The following is a 22,233-nucleotide window of genomic DNA, read 5'->3' as shown; positions in this document are numbered from 1 at the left end:
AGGAAGCCTAGTTGAACATGCGCATGCGCGCTTATTTCTCTCCTCCAGCTCGATGCCAGAGGCGCCAGCTAGTTATTCAAAACCAAGCCTGTTTTTCTTTAAGCTTCATGGCTCCTCTTTATCATTATTTGCATTTATTAAATGATGTAATATGGAAACTTTTTTTTTTAAATGAACATTACAATTAAAAAAACACCTGAAGGGCGCAGAGCTATGCATGTTTGCACAGGAAAAGTTCTACAACTCCCATCATGCCGAAGACTGGCATGCTGGGAGTTGTAGGACTTTTTATGCGTAAACGTGTACAGTAATTCCCATCTAAAGGTGGGCAACGGCCACTGCGCATGCGTTCTTAAATCACTTTTGCCGTCCTCCCTTTAGAAGCGAAAGCAATGCGCATGCGGAAGGATGAATGTACTACACATGCGCAGAAGCTAGCCCATACTAAGAATGAGCCCTGTCGGGAAACAAATCTGATTCTACGCTTGTGTTTCCCGTGCCGGCGTTAACAGCGTACGCAAGCGCGTACGGCAGCCCAAACTAAACATGGCTTCCTCGGGCACTCAAGTCTAGTTCTGCGCACGCGCGATGCGGGAGAAAGGCTCTCCGCGCATGCGCTCTGCCCGCAGTAAGCGACCCGGGAAGCTTTCCCCCTCGCTTCCGTCCACTCAGTCAGGCCGTCCGGAGAGCTGATCCGTCGCGATGTCGGGCGCAGCTTCTGGGTCGTCCGGCTCCGGGGCGAGCTCGGTGGGCTCCGTGGTGCGGCGCTTCCTGGCCGAGTACAGCAGCGGGACGCCGAGCCGCCTGAAGGTGCTGGACGCCTACCTGCTCTACGTCATGCTGACGGGAGCGCTGCAGTTCGGCTACTGCCTCGGCGTCGGCACCTTCCCCTTCAACTCGTTCCTCTCGGGCTTCATCTCCGCCGTGGGCAGCTTCATCCTGGGCGGTGAGGGGCTCCTCGACTCGGGAAGCGGGGGGTTGAGCGGGCGCGCATGCGCCCCATGGTTGCCGGGGCAACCGCCCAACGGTCCTTCTTTCACGTCGGCATGACAACCGCGTGGGGGGGGGCGTGGTCCCAACGGCCGCTGTGCCGGGTGGGATGGTTGGCCTGGGGCTCTTTGTCGCCATGGCAACAGTAAGGCCGCTGCTTGACTGGGAGGAGGAGAAGGAGGATGGGGTGCCTACGGTCGTCGTGGCAACGTGGGGGCGTGGATAGAGACCAGTTGTTGCCACAGCAACCATCCATTACAATATTTTATGTTTCCCCCCCCCCCCTTTTCTCTAGTTTGCTTGAGGATCCAAATCAACCCACAGAACAAAGGGGAATTTCAGGGGATCTCACCGGAACGGGCCTTCGCTGACTTCCTCTTTGCCAGCACCATCTTGCATCTTGTTGTCATCAACTTTGTGGGCTGAGAAGGAGGTTTTGCTTGCAGGTATGTTTGCCTGGTCAGGACAGAGGCATGTGCTTGGGGGTGGGGGAAGCGGAGGCTTGTGTTAGAACAGTGGTTCTCAACCTTCCTAATGCCGCGACCCTTTAATACAGTTCCTCGTGTTGTGGTGACCCCCAACCATAAAATTATTTTCGTTCTTCCCTACACGATCCATTGTCATGGGATGGTTTGCTAATGAAAATAATACATAACAATAGCTTTAATAATACAAAAGATGATACATGACATAGTTCAGTCAATACAGTTTCCTAAGACCATCGGAAATATGTGTTTTCCAATGGTCTTAGGCGACCCCTGTGAAAGAGTCATTCGAAACTGCCATCTTGGCCCTGTGGGGAAGAAGAAGGACCGAGGGGACAGGAGCAGGCAGAAGTAACATCGGGGCCTGCTCCTGCTGGACTCTCTCTCTCTCTCTCTCTCTCTCTCTCTCTCTCTCTCTCTCTCTTCTTTCTCTCTCCTCCCTCCCTCCCTCCTTGACTCCTTTTCCTTGTGTGTCATGTCTTTATTAGATTGTAAGCCTGAGGGCAGGGACTGTCTTTTTTTGCTAAGTGTAAGCCGCTCCGAGAGCCTTTTTTGGCTGAGGAGCGGGGTATAAGTATGATAAATAAATAAATAAAATAAATAAAAACAGTTTCCTAAGACCATCGGAAATATGTGTTTTCCAATGGTCTTAGGCGACCCCTGTGAAAGGGTCATTCGACCCCCAAAGGGGTCCCGACCCACAGGTTGAGAACCGCTGTGTTAGAAGAAAAAACATTTGTAGCTACTCTCGTGTTCGTCTCCTATTCAGGAGATAAGAGTGCTCACATTTAGGAATTGTAATGCTAGCATAGCGTGAACATTATTCATGTAGATGCATCTTGAATCATAGAATAGCAGAGTTGGAAGGGGCCTACAAGGCCATCGAGTCCAACCCCCTGCTCAATGCAGGAATCCACCCTAAAGCATCCCTGACAGATGCCTGTCCAGCTGCGTCTTTAAGGCCTCTAGTGTGGGAGAGCCCACAACCTCCCTAGGTGACTGGTTCCATTGTTGTACTGCTCTAACAGTCAGGAAGTTTTTCCTGATATCTATCCAGAATCTGGCTTCCTTTAACTTGAGCCCGTTATTCCGTGTCCTGCACTCTGGGAGGATCGAGAAGAGATCCTGGCCCTCCTCTGTGTGACAACCTTACAAGTCTTTGAAGAGTGCTATCATGTCTCCCTGCAATCTTCTCTTCTCCAGGCTAAACATGCCCGGTTCTTTCAGTCTCTCTTCATAGGGCTTTGTTTCCAGATCCCTGATCATCCTGGTTGCCCTCCTCTGAACACGCTCCAGCTTGTCTGCATCCTTCTTGAATTGTGGTTCTTGGGTTAGGTCCCGGTTACCATTGTAAGTTCTCTCTGCCTTGGCTTCTCCCTGCTGACCTTCCCCATACAAATAAAGCCAGAGATGCCTTTGTCTTCATGCGGTGCCCATTATTGGAAGGTGGAGAGCCTAAAGTCATATAAGAAGAGCCATGCTGGATCAGGCCAACGGTCCAGCTAATTCAGCACTCTGTTCACGCAGTGGCTAACCAGCTGTCAACCAGGAACCCACAAGCAGGACATAGGTGCAGCAGGACATAGGTTTAACAGCACACTGCTGCCCATGTTCCCCAGCTTACTGCCTCTGATACTGGAGGCAGCACATAGCCATCAAGACTAGTAGTCATTAATAACCTTCTCTAGGAATTTATCCAACCCTCTTTTAAAGTCATCCACATTGGTGGCTGTCACTACATCTTGTGGTAGCGAAACTATGCACTGTGTGAAGAAGTACTTCCTTTTATCTGTTCTGAAACTACCACCCATCAACTTCATGGGATGACCCCATTGGGTTCTAGTATTGTGGGAGAGGGAGAAAAATGTCTCCCTATCCACATTCTTCAAACTATGTATAATTTTGTATACCTCCATTATGTCCCGCCTTGTTCTTCTATTATGTCCTCCCCCCTTACCCCAACATGATTAACATTCTCAAAGTAAAGCTCTGCACACTGAGTTGATGTTGCAGTCTGTGGGCCCATTCAGAAGACATCTTAAACCCTGGCTTTAACCATGGTGGTTAAGCCAGAAAGCCAGGCCATGTTCAGAAGACATATTTAACCACGGTGAATAAGGTTTTTGGCTTTATTCACCATGGTTAAAGCCGTGGTTTAAAGTGTCTTCTGAACATGTTAGATCAATGTTCTTTTCACCCAAGGACGAGATCCAAACAGCCCTTAAGCACGACTCCACCATTCCAACGACAGAGGGTTCAAAAGCGCTTTATTGATTAGTAATCAAGGCCTGGTCTCTTCAAAGGGAGCAATCAGACAAAAGACATAGGGAATATGGTACAGTATTAAAGCTTTCAAGGGGCAGGGCCCAGTAGCAGCATTAACCAATCAGAATGTAACACTGAGGCATAGCTAATTATGCTAAACAGTCCTGTAAACAATACTTTTGGCCTGACAGTAAGTTACAGAGAGTTAACTTCGACACAGACAGCTGGAGCCAGGACTCTTGTTTATATTAGTAATCAAGGATGCAAGGACGCACACAAGGAGACATTCTCATACAGGGCATTTTGACATTTTGCTTGGAGTGCAATGGAGATTTTACAGTTTCCTGTTAAAAATGGAGGTGGTTCTGCTAACAAACACAACCTGGCTTTCTGGCTTAACCATCATAGCTAAAGTCATGGTTTAAGGTGTCTTCTGAATGGGGCCAGTATTTGTTAGTGCAGAGCGCAATCCTAGACTTCTGGGGAACTGCTATTTTAATTATTATTATTATTATTAATAATAATAATAATAATAATAATAATAATAATCATTTATACCCCACTCAGCCAAAAAAAGGCTCTTGGAGTGACTTACAGTAAGCAAAAAAGACAGTCCCTGCCCTCAGGCTTACAGTCTAATAAAGACATGACACACAAGGAAAAGGAGTCCAGGGGGGAAGAGGGAGAAAGAGAGAGAGAAATTAAGTGGACCGGGAACAGGGCTGGTGGGGTTGTCCTGCTCCCGAAGGAGGGGAGTCCAACTGGAGCAGGCCCCGATGTTTCCTCCACCCGCTCCTGTCCCCTTGCTCTTTCTTCTTCCCCACAGGGCCAAGATGACAGTTTGCCCTGTGGGGGGCGGGGGAAGGGTCCAACTGGAGCGGGCCCCGCGCCTGCTCCTGTCCCCTTGCTCTTTCTGTTGCCCTCTATCTTGTTAGATGCCAATTCCCTTCAGCCCCAGCCAGCGTGGATAATGGCCAAGGATGACATCAGAAGGGCCACAGATTGTCCATCCCTGGTTTATAGTGTTAATTGGAAAGCTCCATCATTTTCTATTCACTGACCAGGGAGAAAATGAGTCACTGTGTAGTCTGAGCATGGACTGAAGCATCAATGTGTAGTTGAGTTAGTAGCTTTGCAGCTTTGTCAGCCACGTAAAACTCCAGGTAGACTTTTAGGGTGTCTGGTCTTGAGTTTAATGCCTGGTGCAATGTTGGTACAGCAAATTAACCGTCCATCTTTTGCCATCCACACATTTAAAAACGAACTTCTCTTCTCCTTGTAGGTCCCGGACTTGGGTTGTTTGCTGAAGGCTCCCACCCCACTGAACTGGCACCACACCACACATTATGGACTCTTGATTTGTTCCCTCGGTGGGAAGAGTGAAGGGGATTTAAAAGTTTCCTTGAAATGGCCATTGCCTTCCCATTTTCTGACTCTCAATAAACCTCTTTTGTTACATCTTTTTTGTATCTCATCTCTCAGTGGTAGGTGGAGAGGAGGGCTTGAGTTGGCCGGGTATGGGCTGAGATCATCCTGTGCCTTCCAACCGATGAAGGACATCGTGGAAGATCTGGGTGCAAAAGTACTGTCTGGGATATGTCCTTGGAAGAACGGAATTGAATGGGTACGGGACTGACTTAACTGTCAGTAGATATTTCATCAAATAAATGCACCCTCTTCTACAACTTCCATCTGCCTATGGCTGTTGGGCAGGCTAAACGTTGGTCTCCATCCAGGACCTTGTTTCTTTCCTTTTGAATCCTCCTGGTTTAAACAAAGCTGAAGTATCTGTAACTGTGTGCTTCTCAGGCATTCACTGCTTGGAATGTTTGTCCTACTCTGCCACAACAGGATGTTTGATTCCTTTTAACCAGGATTATCAGAATGCCAAAGTGTGTCTGCCTTTGCTGTGGCAGGAAAGAGAACTGTGCATAGTTGCCTGGATCAGGTTCTGCTCTCCACAGCTAACCAAGCAAGTCCTTACTTATGTCAGACCAAACATGTGGTTCCAGTTGATTGGCTATTTATGACATCAGCCCTTTATTGTTCAACAGCATTATTCTTTTCCTTCCAGAGTTGCTTGACAATGCTAGAGGTCACCCGTCATTTGCTTTATTTTGCTGCCATCTGGTGTCTGCTTCTGTGAATTACATTATCAGACCTGTTTCTTTTTAATTATAGATGTGGGAGTAGAATTGCCGGAAGTCCTTACTTAAAGTGTATCGTTAGCTCTGGGAAACAACATGGACCCTTCTTAGTGCAGGACGGCACAGTTCTACGGTTCATAGCACTTCACTCTCTCTTGGTATTGAAATCTGAATCTAGTAATCGTAAAACCCACCTTACAAGGCCAGATAACATTGGCAAAGAAAGATTTTTAGAACAGTATTCAGATTCCACTTCTACTATGAATTCTGAGCTGCTTCATACATTCAGCAGGCCATTTAAAACATTCCCCCCCCACACACACACAGGAATGTACCACATCACCTATGCACACGGGGTTGCATGCTAAAATGACACCACCACCACCACTCCTATACACACCTCTGGCTCATCTTTTCCCCCCTACGTGCTAGGTTTGCAGAACCAGGGAGATAATAACGTACGAAGGGCATCAAATACTTGATTCTGCTGAGTGAATATTTGAGATGGTGCAATGTTATGGTAGCTGTTTTTCATTGCTGGGTTTGGCCAGCAACAGTGAGGCGTTGTGGGCTTGATCATCTGTATTCATACAAAAGCAAGGAGATTTAAAGGTGGATTATTTTATAAACACCTTGCTCTGTGGTATACGGGGGGCGGGGGGTGATTGAAGATGTACAGGAGTGGTAGGAAAATTGTGACCCTTCTGATTATGTTGTACTCCAACTCCCATCATTCCCAGCTAGCATTACCAATGGTCAGAGCGTTACCACTGCTGCACAGTCCTGTTTATTCAAGACAGGCCCCCAACCCTCTTAGGAATCACGCCATTCCCTTAAAAAGCAGTGCATTTTCATGGCTGTTGCCAAGATAAGCTTGAAAATGTATGGACTGAATAGTAAACTCTTCAGCCCCAGGCTACTCAGTATGATCTTTTTTCAGTAGCCAGCAGATACAGTTTCATGGGCCTGTATAGCTCCTTGCCATTCCTCGGCGCTAGCAGGTTTTTATTGTGCAACATAAACTATGCCGAAGAAATGACTGTATTGTACAAACTTGCACACGTGACGTGACAATGGCCAGTAATAAAGATGGATCTAAAGGGAACTAGGCAAAGAGATGGGTGATAGGCCTGTTGCTAGCTCTTAACCATTACAGTTAAATGGTGTCTGTCATGTTCAGAGGCAGTATAACGGGACAAATACGGAAGAGGAGTTGTGCTCATGCTTGGACCTTCCTGAGGGCATCTCCCTAGCCTCAAGGAAACAGGATCCTGGTCTACATAAGAGCCACAGTCTGTCCCAGTAGGGCTTTTCAACTGTTAATTTACAGAAAGACACAGTTTTGGATATCAATGTGAATGCAGTCTTATCGACAGGGAGACATCTGTAGAGGACCCTCCATTACTCATGCTTCACGCCTTCAAAAAGGGCAAGAAGGTCCCATGATGTGCCATAAAGCTTGCCACTTCTTTCCCATGGCCGTGAAGACACTCTCTCTCACCCACACACACACAACCCATCACGCTGCCCTGCAGAATTGGGGCAACTCCAACAGATACCATTTGGTCTCTGGTGACCTGAATGGACAAAATTGGCATATTTCAGACATGGAAAGAAAAACATTCAAATACGCCTGGTACAGTAGATCCATTCAAAGTGTTAGTGCTGTGGGCGGGGGGGGGGGGGGTGGAGTCTGTGCCCCAGTTCTCATTTCCAGCTTGCCCACAACTGAACCAGCCGCAAAGTTATTCTTGGTTCTTGCAGACCCTTTGGTGGTGGTGCTATACTTAGCTGCATCCCTTCCAACCCCAGATCATTGCACCTGCTAGTGGCTTTGCGGTCCATCTCGACCCCAGGCAGCACTGTGTACCTTGCCTTGCGGTGTAACGTTCGCCCCACCTCCCCATTCTGCCACCTGAGCTCTGACACGTGCCGTCTCTTTGTAAACTCCCCCACCTCTTTGAAAAACAACTCTGTTTTCTAGAGGAAGCGGTTTCTGCGGGAAGAGCTTCAAAAGCTGACCCAGATAAGCTGGTGCGCTTGTGACGTCATGGAAGTGAGGTGGTGGTTAGCTTTGACCCACTTAGGGCTGACATATTTTCCACGTCCTGCATTGCTTATTTATCTTCCTGTTTTACTTACTTTGTGGGTGGGTGGGCGGGGTGTAGAATGAGAAGATATTTTTTGAGAATTAAATGTAAATAGCTTCTCCGGTGGTGGTTGAAAACACCTGTTTGAATCAGGTTAAAAATAATCTTTCCATGTCGAAGTTCTGAGAGACGGCGGGTGAAGTCTTTGGCTTTGATCTCGGGTGGCAATTGACTTTGTACATGTTTCTCTCTCTCTCTCTTGCACCCCAATTCTAACTACAGTTACCCCAAACTAAGGCCCGTTTGTTTTCAGAGAAATCTAGCTTCCTTGTAAAGGTCTTAGGGTGCAGTCCTATTCACACTTACATTGGAGTGAGTCCTATTGAGGACCATGGGGTTTACCTCTGAGTAGACACGCATAAGATTTAAGGTGGGCCCATGTGTCTTACTTTACAGAAGATGGTTCTCTATTTCAGGGATGTTGCAACTTGTAGGCTGAAACATCTGGAGGGCTACAACTCCCATCCCCCTAGCTCCATAGCCAATGGTCATGGAACACAGGAGTTATAGGGCAAAACGTTTGGATGGCTACAAGTTGCCCATTCCTGTTGTATTTGAAGGTGCCCTCTGTTTGAAAGGCGTCTCAGTCCATGTCTGCTTTAAAGATAAAGAAGCATAAAAAAGGAGATCAGGGGTCTAGGAGTTGTCCACCTGTAGTTCTCACTTCGATGCAGCCTACAGGGTGCTTGCTTAGAAATTGGTGGAATCTTCTATGAATCAACAACCAAATAAGAGAGAAAAACTTACTTGTCCTACGTGAGAGCTGGGCCCAACATTTTTATGTGCCAGTATCTAATCAGGTACAGTGGAGAAGAGGAGGAGGGTTCCGTAAGTTCCCTGGGATATAAATGTAAGAATTAATTATAATATTTTAATATAATTCTTATAATTATTAATTAGCACAAGGTGTTTTGCACCTCTGCCAATCTGCATTGCAGAGTTAGAGGAGTATGTAGCCATACAGTTGTGGGGTGTGTGTGTGTGAATACTTTGAATCCTCTCTTGTCCAACTCAATTAAGGATGCCCAGAGTTTGACCATTCCTAGCAGACAGCTACCAAATCCCTGCCTGAATACCTCCAGTGAGGGTGATCCCACCTTGGTGTCCGTGGCCGTACTGCTCTTCACATCGTGAAGTTTCTCCGAACTGTTTAACCAAAATACTACCCTTCTCATTTAAGCCTATCAGGGCCTGCCCTAATAGAACTTGACACAATACCCTGGAAGGGTTCGGAATAACGCAAGAGTAAAATCGAACTAATACTTTATGTGACTCAGAAAGGAGAGTTCTATCAATCAAGAAGATCCCTTTATTCATTATAATTTAATGTGTATATTGTTAATTAAATACCTGACATAAGACCACCATGTTTTGTTCTGATAGTTTAAACTGGGTGGCAACACAATATAGATTGGGGTGTACTCATTGATGCCTGGATAATTAGCAGCAAATAAGCAGGAGTTTCTCATTTCTAATGGTTTAACAGGTAAAATTGAAGGCATGGCTGCATCTCTCAGTGTTCCTAACCTGTAAAATGTGAGGGTGCATTGGTTACCTTTGCCTAGGTCTTTATTCAGTGATGTTGGTGTATGATAAGTTCCCTGATGTGTACTAACACAGTGAAAAATGCGTACTTGGATATACAGATCATCCCTGTGGCCCTGTTCAGAAGACACCTTAAATCATGGCTTTAACCACAGTGATTAAGCCAGAAAGCTGGGCTGTGTTCAGAAGACACCTTAAACCACGGCTTTAACCATGGTGAATAAAGCAAAAAGCCTTATTCACTGTGGATAAAGCCATGGTTCAAGGTGTCATCTGAACACGGCCTGGCTTTCTGGCTTATCCACCATGGTTAAAGCCATGGTTTAAGGTGTCTTCTGAACGGGCCCATTGTATGGCTTGTGGGGTTTGCCCAAGGGTCCCCAATTGCTTTGGGTCAGTAGGCACATTTGGAATGTTGATAGTGTTGTGGGTTCTCTCACAAAATGGTTGCCATGGGGAAGGGTGCTTGCCCATTCATAAAGTGTCTGCCATGCTGGTTACGGCTAGACAAAACAAAAACAGCCATTTCCCAGAAGGCAACTGGTAAGACTAAGAGAAAAATAACTTGCTCAAGAACCTACACACAAGGCAAAGGAGACAGTCTGAGCAACAAAACAGAAAACCACTCTTCGGAACCCAAATAAAACTGGTGCTGGCGGGCAGCACTTTGCCTTGCATCATGCCAGCCTACCAGCTAAAACATAATAATTTAAAACGTCTTAAGAAATGAAATTAAAATCAGGAGGGTCAGGAAGCCAAGGCCAGCACCACTTTGGAGATCTCAGCATAGGCAATTGCCTTGGCTGCCTTCCCCCACAGCCACCATTTTGGGTCTGGTTCAATCTCACAGCTAGTATTCTGCATCTGGCTCCAACAGGTGGACCTTTTCCAGGTTCTTGCTTTTTAAAAAGTCTGAAGTCTGCCCACCTCTGTACCGACCAATGTAGGCATGTCGGGGCTCTCTGTAGAGCACTGAAGGTACAATTGGAAGGCCAGTGGCTCTAATCTGTCACAAAATAATATGCACCCGCACATCTCTTCACCAGCATGGGATGGTTTCCTGGGGAATATTTCCAGTACACGATCCTTAGTATTGCAGTCTTGGGCTCGAATGGTATGTGCATTTTACTTAGAATACAGGCAGGCAACTCGAAGGTCAAAATATCGCAGACTTAGAAGTAAGACCCACTGAAATTGGTGGGGGGATGTAGGCCTGAGTAGATATGGAGATGGTTGTCTCATTAGATCATAGAATCATAGAATTGCAGAGTTGGAAGGGGCCTATAAGGCCATCGAGTCCAACCCCCTGCTCAATGCAGGAATCCACCCTAAAGCATCCCTAACAGATGGTTGTCCAGCTGCCTCTTGAAGGCCTCTAGTGTGGGAGAGCCCACAACCTCCCTAGGAAACTGATTCCATTGTCGTACTGCTCTAACAGTCAGGAAGTTTCTCCTGATGTCCAGCTGGAATCTGGCTTCCTTTAACTTGAGCCTGTTATTCTGTGTCCTGCACTCTGGGAGGATCGAGAAGAGATCCTGGCCCTCCTCTGTGTGACAACCTTTTAAGTATTTGAAGAGTGCTATCATGTCTCCCCTCAATCTTCTCTTCTCCAGGCTAAACACGCCCAGTTATTTCTTGCTTTGGGAGCATGGGCACATCATACACTTAGTTGTTTAATGTTGTGCTCAGCTCTGTTTCATTAGCTGATTTCTGGATAGGGAAATTATGAAGGCTTTTCCCCTCCTACTCAAGTGTCTTAGGAGATGTGAGGAGGAGGAAGAGATGTGTGTGTGTGTAATCATTTGACTCAACAGTCCTTCTCGGACCCATTTTTGCCCTCAGTGTGTTGGTCTCAAGGTTTGGAATTTATGACATCCTGATCAAGGACAGTGCCCAGGAGCCAGTGTCAAGTTAAGAAAGAAGGTATGGTAGTAGATGTTGCATCTGGAGCTCCTTCCCTATGAGGGAAGGCTACAAGAGCTGGGATTATTTAACTTGGAAAAAAGGCGGCTAAGGGGAGATGTACAAAATTACGCAGGTTGTGGAGACTGTGGATAGGGAGATATCTTTCTCCTCTCATGATACTAGAACCCAGGGTCGTTCCATGAAGCTGATTGGTGGCAGATTCAGGACAGATAAAAGAAAGAACTTCACACAGCGCATAAACTATGGAACTCACTACCACAAGATGTGATGATGGATGGCTTTAAAAGGGGGTTGGATACATTCCTGGAGGAGAAGGCTATCATTGGCTACTAGCCTTGGTGGTTATGCACTACCTCCAGTATCAGAGGCAGTAAGCCTGTATGCACCAGTTGCTGTGGAACATGGGTTGGAGGGAGCTGTTGCACCTATTTCGTGCTTGTAGGTTCCTGTTCGACAGCTGGTTGGTCACTGAGTGGAAGAGTGCTGGACTAGATGGACCCGGTCTGATCCAGCATGGCTCTTCTTATGTTCTTATGTTGCTGGTGGTGCAGTTCTACCATTCCTACAACTGTTAAAGGCACTGGAGCCATTTCAAAATCCATAGTTGGCATCTTACCTTCATTGCTGAGTAATTGCATTTGGCGATTATTAAAAAAAAATGTTGCAGGCAATCCTTTTTGTTAGGACTGTGCAGTTTTGTGGTGTCTCTCCCCCTCCCCCCGATTTTCTAGTCCAATTGGATACTGATGGAACAAAATGTGGGATTTCCATTTGCCAGTGGAGGCTGGTGGCTCTGAAGTCAGTGGGGCAGTGAATCCGCTCTGTTTCCTTCAGAACCAGTTTTCTGACGGAAACCCGGAGCAGATTCACTGCCTCACTGACATCATTAATTTTGTTTAATGAGTTTAAACACTTAAACACAACAGACTTATATTGTGGTGTGTGTTTTGATGTTTCACATGTATACCCATTGGATGCCCCTCGCTGCACACCATACACTGTAGGGCTGTTGTTGTTTTGGCTATGACACCTGCTTCTTGCTTCTAAACTAACCCGGTGCCCTTCCTTTCTTGTTGATTTTCCAAGAGAAACCTGCGGAATCATAAAGGGCTGCTCCCACCATGGCAAGAGGAGACATACCATATTTAATTTTTGTGAACCGCCCAGGGAGCTTCGGCTATTGGGCGGTATAAAAATGTAATAAATAAATAAATAAATACCCAGCTTTAGTCATCAGCCAAAGAGGTCGCAACAACGGGGAATTTGCTTTGCTTCTCCCTGCCAGAAAGAACATCTATAAAAACTTGATAACTTAAGAACTAGTGCCCAAGTTCGCTGCTTCTTTTTTCCTCCTCCCTCCCTGTCCCCTTTCCTTTTATGACATGTCTTTTAGCTTGTAGTCCTGAAGGCAGGGCCTGTTGCATTACTGATTTTCATAAGCCACTTTGTGAGCCCTTTTTAGCTGAAGTGTAGAATAAAAATGCTTTAAATGCCGATGATGAAACACCAAATAACGCACAAGGGATTCAAACATATATATATATCTTTAATGTTCAGTACACAACACAGGATGTTTTGGTAGATTATATTCAGAAGATAGCATAATACAATAGAACAACACAGGAAGTCGTTTTGTCAGCTTTCCCTGCCTGCCCCCACCCCCCACCCCACACCCTTTGTTGGGGTTCTGAAGGTGAAGTTTTTCCCTGCCATAATTAAAACTGGCCACCCTAGCTGGGAAGGAATGCAGGAAGGATGTAGCATAGTTCTCTTCAACCGAGCGTAGATGTCCTTCTCCGTGTTTGCTGGAGAGGCGTCTGTTTTGGGGGTTTCTTGCACAGTATCCCAGAGATGCTCCTTGTTTTCCTCTCGTTTCTAAGCTGGAAGAAGACAGCAAGAGCTCTTGGTTATTATCTACATGGAGAAATATGAACCATTTGTGCAAACAACAACGCTGCAGAAAGTTACAAATGCCCAAAGACCTGAATGTATTGCAGTGAGCTTTGAAGTTGGTTTAAACAACCTTTCAGGGATCCCTTCCAGGAACCCTTTTTCTATCAAGGGCTGCAGAAGTAAAGGGGTGGGGGCTACATGTTGGAGGCCCTATGCCAGCAATGGGTAAGGCTAGAGATAAAAGTAGATGGGGCCACCTTCTCTCTCTCTGCCACCCCTTTTCCTTCTCTCTCTCTGCCACCCCTTTTCTTTCTTTCTCTCTCTCTCTCTGCCACCCCTTTTTCTTTCTCTCTCTCTGCCACCCCCTTTCTCTCTCTCTCTCCCTTTTCTGCTACTCCTTCTTTCTTTTGCCTCTCTCCTTCTTTCCCCTCCTCTACAGCTGCTGCTAGATCATAGAATCATAGAATAGCAGAGTTGGAAGGGGCCTACAAGGCCATCGAGTCCAACCCCCTGCTCAATGCAGGAATCCACCCTAAAGGATCCCCGACAGATCCTTGTCCAGCTGCCTCGTGAAGGCCTCTAGTGTGGGAGAGCCCACAACCTCCCTAGGTAACTGGTTCCATTGTCGTACTGCTCTAACAGTCAGGAAGTTTTTCCTGATGTCCAGCTGGAATCTGGCTTCCTTTAACTTGAGCCCGTTATTCCGTGTCCTGCACTCTGGGAGGATCGAGAAGAGATCCTGGCCCTCCTCTGTGTGACAACCTTTTAAGTATTTGAAGAGTGCTATCATGTCTCCCCTCAATCTTCTCTTCTCCAGGCTAAACATGCCCAGTTCTTTCAGTCTCTCTTCATAGGGCTTTGTTTCCAGACCCCTGATCATCCTGGTTGCCCTCCTCTGAACACGCTCCAGCTTGTCTGCTCACTTTTGTCAGAGCTCTGAGCTGACTGTGTCTAGAGGGCTTCTGAAATTTGGCCCGGGACCACAGCTTGGCCAGCCCTGCAGTCTTCACCAACTTTCTAGTTCTCAGTTCCCAGAGTGTGAGGACTGGGAGAAACGGTTGTTCTGCACGGGGAAATGGCACTGTTTCCAAAACACCTGGAAAGCCCCAGGTTGGGAGCAGCAGTTGTGTTTCTGGTTTTCCTAGAATGGATGGAACATCCTGTGCCTGCATGTATATCACTGTACAGCAGGCACTACACAAGAGAATGTGGAAGCACAGCTTATGGGTTGTATCCAATGTTACTAGACCCACTGAAATGAATGGGGCTTAAGTTAAACTAACAGATACAACTCTCTGAAATCTACATTCAAATCCGGAATATCCCTGACAATTAAAGGCACTCACTACCTATGCAATGCAGTGCTTTCAATTATTGGGTAAGTTTGCTCTAAATTCCTTTGAGCAAGCATGCTCAAAAGCGATTCACGGTTATTATTTTAAATGCATTTTTAAAAAAGCCAGAGGGAATGTATTTGTAAACTGCATTTTCCAGAACTCATTGTGCTCGAAGCGATTCACGGAACGAAGCAAGTACAATAACCGTAACATTAACTCGATTACAATTCATTCAGAAAAGGAGACAGATTTAAATTAAGAAGTCAGCACAGAACAATTAAAAATGAAGAGGCCAGCCTGGGACAGTTAAACTCATATGTAGAGTAGAACTACTTTTTATTCAGTTTTTCCCAAGGTTTGGCAAGGGTCATCAAATCCACTCTTATTTCCGGCTTGTGTGTATCCACAGTGGAAAAACCCGAGCCGTGCCTGGATGGTCCAGTCTGGGGGCTCTTTTACACCAAGCAGGATATAGCACTATGAAAGCAGTATAAAAGTGGTATATAAAAGGCAGAAGCCACAGTACTGCTTTTAAAGTGCACTGCAGGATCTACACTACTGTTTTATGGTGGTACTGAAGTGCACTGACAACTGTTGGGGCCCATGATACACCTACACCAAGCAGGATCGAACACTATGAAAGTGGCATGAAAGAGGTATATGGTATGTGTCAATGGGTCCCAACAGTTGTCAGTGCACTTCAATACTGCTATAAAGCAGTCGCGTGGCTCCTGCCTTTTATATACTGCTTTCATAGTGGAATATCCTGCTAGGTGTAGATGGGCCCTTTTTCCCTTGCCACTAATTGAGTTAGTCCCCATCTAAAGACTCCACGCTTACCTCAACTTGACCACAGGCGGAAGGTGAACAGCAGGTTGAAAGCAACACTCTTGAAGAAAATAATTCTCAGGCCCAACACGGTGAGAGAGAGGAGATTCAGCTGTTCATCTGATTGCGTTTTTAAAAAGAGAAAAAAAGAAAAAGAGGGGAGAGATCAATATCACAGGACAATAGATGTCCACAAACAAGCGAACGGCTTTTGCTTTCATTTGAGGCTTGTGGCTGATTTGAACAACCGATGTTTTGTTGTTTACAAGCAGTGCGTTCTACAGGCCCAGAAAGTGGGGATGGTGAAACTTGATTGCCTGAAGGTAGTGCCAGCTTCAGTTTTTTGAGGGCTTTGGGGCAAGCTTGGAAAAAAGGAGGCTAAGAGGAGACCTGATAGAGGTGTACAAAATTATGCGTGGTGTGGAGAAGGTGGATAGGGAGACATTTTTCTCCCTCTCTCTAAATACTACAACCCAGGTTGATCCCATGAAGCTGATTGGTGGGAGATTCAGGACAGATAAAAAGAAGGACTTCTTCACACAGCACATAGTTGAACTATGGAACTCACTGCCACAAGCTGTAGTGATGGCCACCGATTTGGATGGCTTTAAAAGGGGGTTGGACAAATTCCTGGAGAAGAAGCCATCGATGGCTACGGTCTACCTCTAGTATCCGAGGCAGTAAGCCTGTATGCACCAGTTGCTGCGGAACATGGGTGGGAGGGTGCTGATGCACCGTGTCCTGCTTTGTTGGTCCCTGGTCAACAGCTGGTTGGCTACTGTGTGGTCAAAGTGCTGGACTAGATGGACCCTCGGTCTGATCCAGCATGGCTCTTCTTATGTTCTTAAGACACCCTCAGTGTGCTCCCTCCCTCAGTGAGTCGACCTTCTCACTACCATTGTCACTAGAGGCAGGTGAACAAGGAGGCTGCAATGACGAGGCGGTGGAGGAGCACATCCCGGAGGTACAAAGTTCAAGCATCCTCACTTGCACCTTGTTTGCACATCACAACAACCCGTACAGGTGAAACAATTTTATCTGTATGCCGCCCTGAGTTCCCAGCGATATAGGGTGGGATACAAATGTTTTAATAAATAAATAACTAAATAACTTGTTGTTGTGAATGAAGTGGGAGTGAGCAAGCATACTGGCTCCTGGCGAATTAAATGTCCCTGGGTTGTTGTCCATGATGTCTGAACCCAGTATTGTGGGTTGTTGCAGGAAGAAGAGCCTAGACTTGAAACCCAAAAACAATCCCAGGTTCAGGACAACAATCCAGGGATGTCGCTTCCCTGGGTTGTTTAGCTCAGTGGGAGCAGCCGTGAGCCAGCACGCTTGCTCACTCTTGCTCGTTCATAACTACCCAGGATTTATTTAAATTCGGGGTAGGTGTGATGTGCAAACCAGGCCTAAGTGAAAATCCTGCTCCTGGCGTTTACATGCAAAATTCCAGCTTTAGTCAAATTCTGGCAACTTATCCAAAGACTAAACAAACGAACAACAAATCAGCCTGCTTGCTCAGGAGATGGTGTTTAAGACAATGTTATGATTCCATTTCTTTTTGTTCTTGCGCAAGTTGCTTCTTTTATCCCTCTGGCACGTACCTGTCTCAAAAGTTGGAGGCGGAGCCACGTCTGGAGTGGGACCCGGGGTCGTCCCCTGTCTTTTTACACAGTCGCCTGCATCAGCTGTAATGATAAGGATGATTATGAGAAGAAGAATGATTTGTGATATAGGAATTGTTATGTTTTCTGTTGGTTTTCTCTCCTCCGCCCCCAACTTCTTCCTTTCATGGACTGAAAAATAAAATAGATGCCAGAACGTGTAAAGATATATTTTGTCTCATTCTGGCATCTATGTTATTTCCAAAACTCGGCATAAAGGAAGGAAATAAAACCCTAGACTCAACACATAATCCACTTTTATCCGTTTAGAGCAAAATCCAAACTTTTATACACAGATTGTGTTAATTTTCACATGCACATGCTTGTTCCAGAAAACCTTGGGCGTGCTCCAACCATAGCATCTAAGGTGTATTTTATGGTGTTTGCATTTGTGTTGTACCCTGCCTCGATCGAGAGGGAGAGGCAGGTAACAAATAAATAAAAAGATGATGATGATGATGATGATGTAGATGTACCATTGATTTCGACAGCAGAATAAAGCATGGGCTTAAATCTCTCCAATTGAAATTCATGGGACATTAAGGCTACAATCCTGTGCACATTTACTGATCTCAACAACACTTACTTCTGGGTAGAAATGCATAGGATTGGGCATGCTTAACTTTGACCGGATCATGCCTGTCATTAAGTGGAGACTTTCAACTCTTGTGTCATTTCTAGGGATTTCGCCTAGAAAACTGGGAAATCTAGAGCTGGAAAACACATCTTGAGCTCTCTAAAGCTTGGCACTTATCGCCGCGCTGACTTATGAACGAGCTATTGTAAACCTCGTGGGAGCATGTCAATAGAAGGGCGATTTTTGACATGGGTGAAATAAAAATAAAATAAAATGAGAAATCAGAAATCAGTTAAAGACTTGTATTTGTGCTTTATCCAGTCTTGAGGACTACCACATTCTGTCCTTCCTCCGTTTTGAATAAGGCAATCATGCACCTCAAACAGTTTTATTGAACCAGTGCTCCCAACAATGTTTTTTGAACTTTCTACCTTCAGGGAGGAACACTCTTTAGGGTGTCGGACCTAAAACCCATGGGACAAATCTGGCCTGACCTATGGTCCCAATTTGATTCTCCTGGGTTTCCCAGATGCCCATGCCCGCTTCCTCAGGCTCCACCCCTCACCCCTGGCTCCACCCTTTTGCCCCAATTGCCAGTCATTTCCCAGCATTTGCCCAGTCCCCCATTCTGAAAAGTTGAAATGCCTCTCCTTAGGCTCAGTTACTGATATTTACAGCTTTAAGCTAAAACATGCTGGAATTTTAGCCACACACTCCATCCCCTTTTGACCTCCCCACCACCGGAATGCCCACCTGAGACATTCTCCAAAATGGAATTTGCCCCTCTGGTTGAAAGAGATTTGGCACCCTGTCAGCATTTTTTACGTCGACCCTGTTCAGACGACATGCTAAGCCACGGCGGTTAAGCGTTTTGAGCCAAACGTTATGGCCTAGCGTTTTGTGTGAACCATGCCTAACCATGGTGGCTATATAACCACGGTTTAAACATGCTCACTAACCACTTGCTGCAAAAGGCTTAGCTGCCCTACCATGGCTTAGCACGTTCTCTGAAAAGGCCAGTATCTGCCAAGGAAGAGACTTCTGTGCAACCCTTTATCATGCAGGCTTCTGGAGAACGTTCTGGGATATACACTGAGCTCATTTGCAGCACTGGCCAGGCCTATTGCTCCTCACTGTTGCCCCGGTTGAACTGAGACAATGACCTGGAGACACGCTCAACAATCTCTGTGGCTACATATCGCTAGGGAAGATGCACAGTGAATGACAAGCTGTCTGGTAGACGAAGTTCCCTGCCTTCTCATTGAGGAAACCTTGGTGTTTCCTCCCAAAACACACACGGCCTGTTCAGACAACACACTAAGCCATGGTTAGGCCGCTCAGCAGGGGGTTGGACTCGATGGCCTTGTAGGCCCCTTCCAACTCTGCTATTCTATTATTCTCTGATTCCAGCAAATGGTTAATGAGTGTGCTTAAACTGTGGTAATGTAGCCGCTATAGTTAGGAATAGTTCACACGACACGCTAAGTCATCGTTCACAGAACAAGCCATAATGTTGAGCTCAAATTGCTTAACCACTGTGGCTAAGGGAAACATGAAGGGCAATTAGGTGTCCTACTTTATGTGGGATACTCCTCTATTTGAAAAACAACAACAACCCTTTGAGGTTGCCCATCAAAAGTTTGCACCTGGACAGCAGACTGAGAGAGTAGGTGCACAGGTCCATGTGATGGTGAGATGTACTGTATTTCTATTTCACTTATAATTATTATCTCTAAATTTGCATGTATACATATACATTAACAGATGCAATGTAAAGAGGTGCCCCATTTTGTCTTCTTGGTTTGGAAATGCATTTCTTCTCTTTCTGGCATTGCATAAATGGCCACCCTAGAGACATGCCTCCTTTTTACTCTGAAAAAATAAACCAAGGAGGAAGGATGGCACCAGATTTCAACTAATATTCCAACTAGAGTGCAAATATAATCATCATCTATTTACCGTTTGTTTCATCTGTAAAGGTTTTACTGCCCTGAGCAGCAGAACACTGAAAATTGTCGTCCGTGGGTCCCCATAGGACTGTCCCATAGCTGCCTTGGTCTTTCTCATTTTCTTTCATGACAACAATGGAGCTTTTGGCGCCTTCCAAGTTATTTGGACTGGTTCCCACGCTGATGTTTCCAGGAAAATAGTCGGTGAAGAGGCAGGCAGATATATCTTCTGTTCCTTCCTTGGCCGGCTTTAGTTTATAGATGGAAGGTTCAGCGTTATCAAGATCTAAACAAGGAAGCAAAAGATCATCAGAAGTTATCAACTGTGACCTGCAGCAACTGAAATTTATAGCTCCTGCCTAGAAAGCCAACATTGCGCCAATAGCAGGCACGCATTTTGTCCGTATGGGTGTAAGTGCTAGTGTTGTTTGACATCATCTCTTGCCAAGATGGCCTGCGTTTAGCACTATGCCATAAATGTCTGTAACTTTGGGCATCTGAAGCACCTTTCATTCTTGTTGCAAAGGTGGCCAACCAGTACCAAGAGCTAGGAGTGGGGCTGTAGCAGTAGAGGCTGGTGGCTCCAATGTCAGTGAGGTGATGGATCTGCTGTGGGTTTCACTCAGAACTAGTCAGAACCCTCTAGCTCTTTTAGAGTCCTGACTGAAACCCGGAGTGGATTCACAGCCCCACTGACATCGGAGTCACCACCCTCCACTGGCCTGTAGTCACCCAGTAATGTTGGATTGGTACCTCTGACTGTGGTCTTCACTTATTTGGGGGTGGGGAGAGACATGGACTGTTGGACCACGTTCGGTCTAGTCTAAAGGTGGACTCTTCATCCTGCCTGTAAGATGTTCATATCTTAGGCTACCTATATACACAACTGCACTTGCAGGCACATAGACCTAGATCCAAAGAACCATGCCATTAGTTCCACAGGCCCAAGGGAGGCATGGACTTGTAATAGGGTGACCATATGAAAAAGAAGACAGGGCTTCTGTATCTTTAACAGTTGTATTGAAAAGAAAAATTCAGCAGGTATCGTTTGTATATATGGGGAACCTGGTGAAATTCCCTCTTCATCACAACATTTAAAGCTGCAGATGCCCTGCCCTCTTTTGAATCTGGTCACTCTAGTATAGCTCCTGCAGCTTTAACTGCAGAAGCCCTGTCCTCTTTTTCATATCATCAACCTACTTGTAACTGCTTGCAAAGCAGTTCTCCCACGTCGCATACCCCTTTTAAAATGGAGAGGAGTTTCTTAAACATGTTATGACATGGTGTTAACGGGCCCAGCCCTGAAACGGAAGAAAGAAACGTCACATGCACTGGGTACATCGAAATTGCTCATTTGGATTCCAGATGTAGCCTTCCCCTAACATAGGATCCCTTGTTTAACCTAGGGTAACCATATGAAAAGGAGGACAGGGCTCCTGTCTCATTAACAGTTGCATAGAAAAGGGAATTTCAGCAGGTGTCATTTGTATATATGGAGAACTTGGTGAAATTCCCTCTTCACCACAACAGTTAAAGTGCAGGAGCTATACTAGAGTGACCAGATTTAAAAGAGGGCAGGGCACCTGCAGCTTTAACTGTTGTGATAAAGAGGAAATTTCACCAGGTTCCCCATATACAAATGACACCTGCTGAAATTTCCTTTTCAATACAACTGTTAAAGATACAGGAGCCCTGTCCTCTTTTTCATATGGTCACTCTATTTAACCTCTTTCAGCTCATAGAACAATAAAACATTCACCACTTGACAAATAAAATCCAAAGAGAAAACCAATGAGCTACATAGAACCAAGCTGAATGTTAGCTTTATTTGGGGTAAGCATATGAAAAGGGCTCCTGTATCTTTTAACGGTTGCATAGAATAAAGGACTTTCAGCAGTTGTCATTTGTAGGCATACGGCACCTGGTGAAATCTCCTCTTCATCTCAACAGTTAAAGCTGCAGGAACTAAACTAGAGTGACCAGAAACAAAAGAGGGCAGAGCTCCGACAGCTTTAACTGTTGTGATGAAGAGGGGATTTCACCAGGTGCTGCATGCCTACAAATGACAACTGCTAAAAGTCCCTTTTCTATATAACTCTTAAAAATACAGGAGCCCTGTCCTCCTTTTCATATGGTCACCCTAGTTTTATTGCAAAATGGACAGCGTGTAGTAGGCCAGATTGTTTGGTCTAGAACTCCCATCAGCCCTTGCCAGTGTAGACAGTGGTGAGGGATTATGGGAGCTTTAGGCCAAGACATCTGAAGGTGCACAAGTTGCTCACCCCTATTTTACTGAGTTGCTCTGCAGCACAAATCTGGAGATACTTGTTCAATGAAGGCCTCTTTTTGCTACGTAGAGGCATTGCTCAGTGCAACCGGGAGTTTCGTTCCAGCTCCGGAAAACCCATTTCTCAGAAACGGCCGCAACGTTCACACCTCCCTGTAGGCCTTTACGTGCCGCCGCTTCACAATGAGTC

The 22,233-nt window shown here is 45.8% G+C and overlaps 2 protein-coding genes across 2 annotated transcripts in view; one reads left to right on the top strand and one right to left on the bottom strand.

Annotated features, from left to right (window-relative positions):
* The first annotated feature begins 662 nt into the window (after positions 1-662).
* On the top strand, positions 663-5,198 carry LOC134406056 (dolichyl-diphosphooligosaccharide--protein glycosyltransferase subunit DAD1). The gene is made up of 3 exons (XM_063137300.1): positions 663-946; positions 1,286-1,436; positions 5,023-5,198. The coding sequence occupies exons 1-2, from the start codon at positions 703-705 to the stop codon at positions 1,414-1,416; spliced, it is 375 nt and encodes a 124-aa protein (XP_062993370.1). The 5' UTR covers positions 663-702; the 3' UTR covers positions 1,417-1,436; positions 5,023-5,198.
* An 8,001-nt stretch (positions 5,199-13,199) lies between these two features.
* Positions 13,200-22,233, bottom strand: part of LOC134405857 (T cell receptor alpha chain MC.7.G5-like) — a 73,910-nt gene continuing 64,876 nt past the window's right edge. Inside the window, exons 2-5 of the mRNA XM_063137110.1 lie at positions 19,767-20,042; positions 17,171-17,254; positions 15,579-15,686; positions 13,200-13,388 (exon numbers count right to left, since the gene is read on the bottom strand). Coding sequence (XP_062993180.1) covers positions 15,580-15,686; positions 17,171-17,254; positions 19,767-20,042 — 467 coding nt within the window. The 3' untranslated portion in view covers positions 13,200-13,388; position 15,579. The remainder of the gene's footprint in view (positions 13,389-15,578; positions 15,687-17,170; positions 17,255-19,766; positions 20,043-22,233) is intronic.

Source organism: Elgaria multicarinata, chromosome 11 (genome assembly GCF_023053635.1).
Source record: "Elgaria multicarinata webbii isolate HBS135686 ecotype San Diego chromosome 11, rElgMul1.1.pri, whole genome shotgun sequence".
NCBI lineage: Eukaryota > Metazoa > Chordata > Lepidosauria > Squamata > Anguidae > Elgaria > Elgaria multicarinata.
Note: the sequence above shows the minus strand (reverse complement) of the source record. Positions and strands in the feature narration are given on the sequence as shown.

Excerpts from the sequence above, each read along its gene's own strand:
- LOC134406056 (XM_063137300.1), top strand. The coding sequence starts at position 703 with ATGTCGGGCGCAGCTTCTGGGTCGTCCGGCTCCGGGGCGAGCTCGGTG. Across the intron at positions 947-1,285 it reads GGGCAGCTTCATCCTGGGCG|TTTGCTTGAGGATCCAAATC; the intron begins GTGAGGGGCTCC and ends CCTTTTCTCTAG.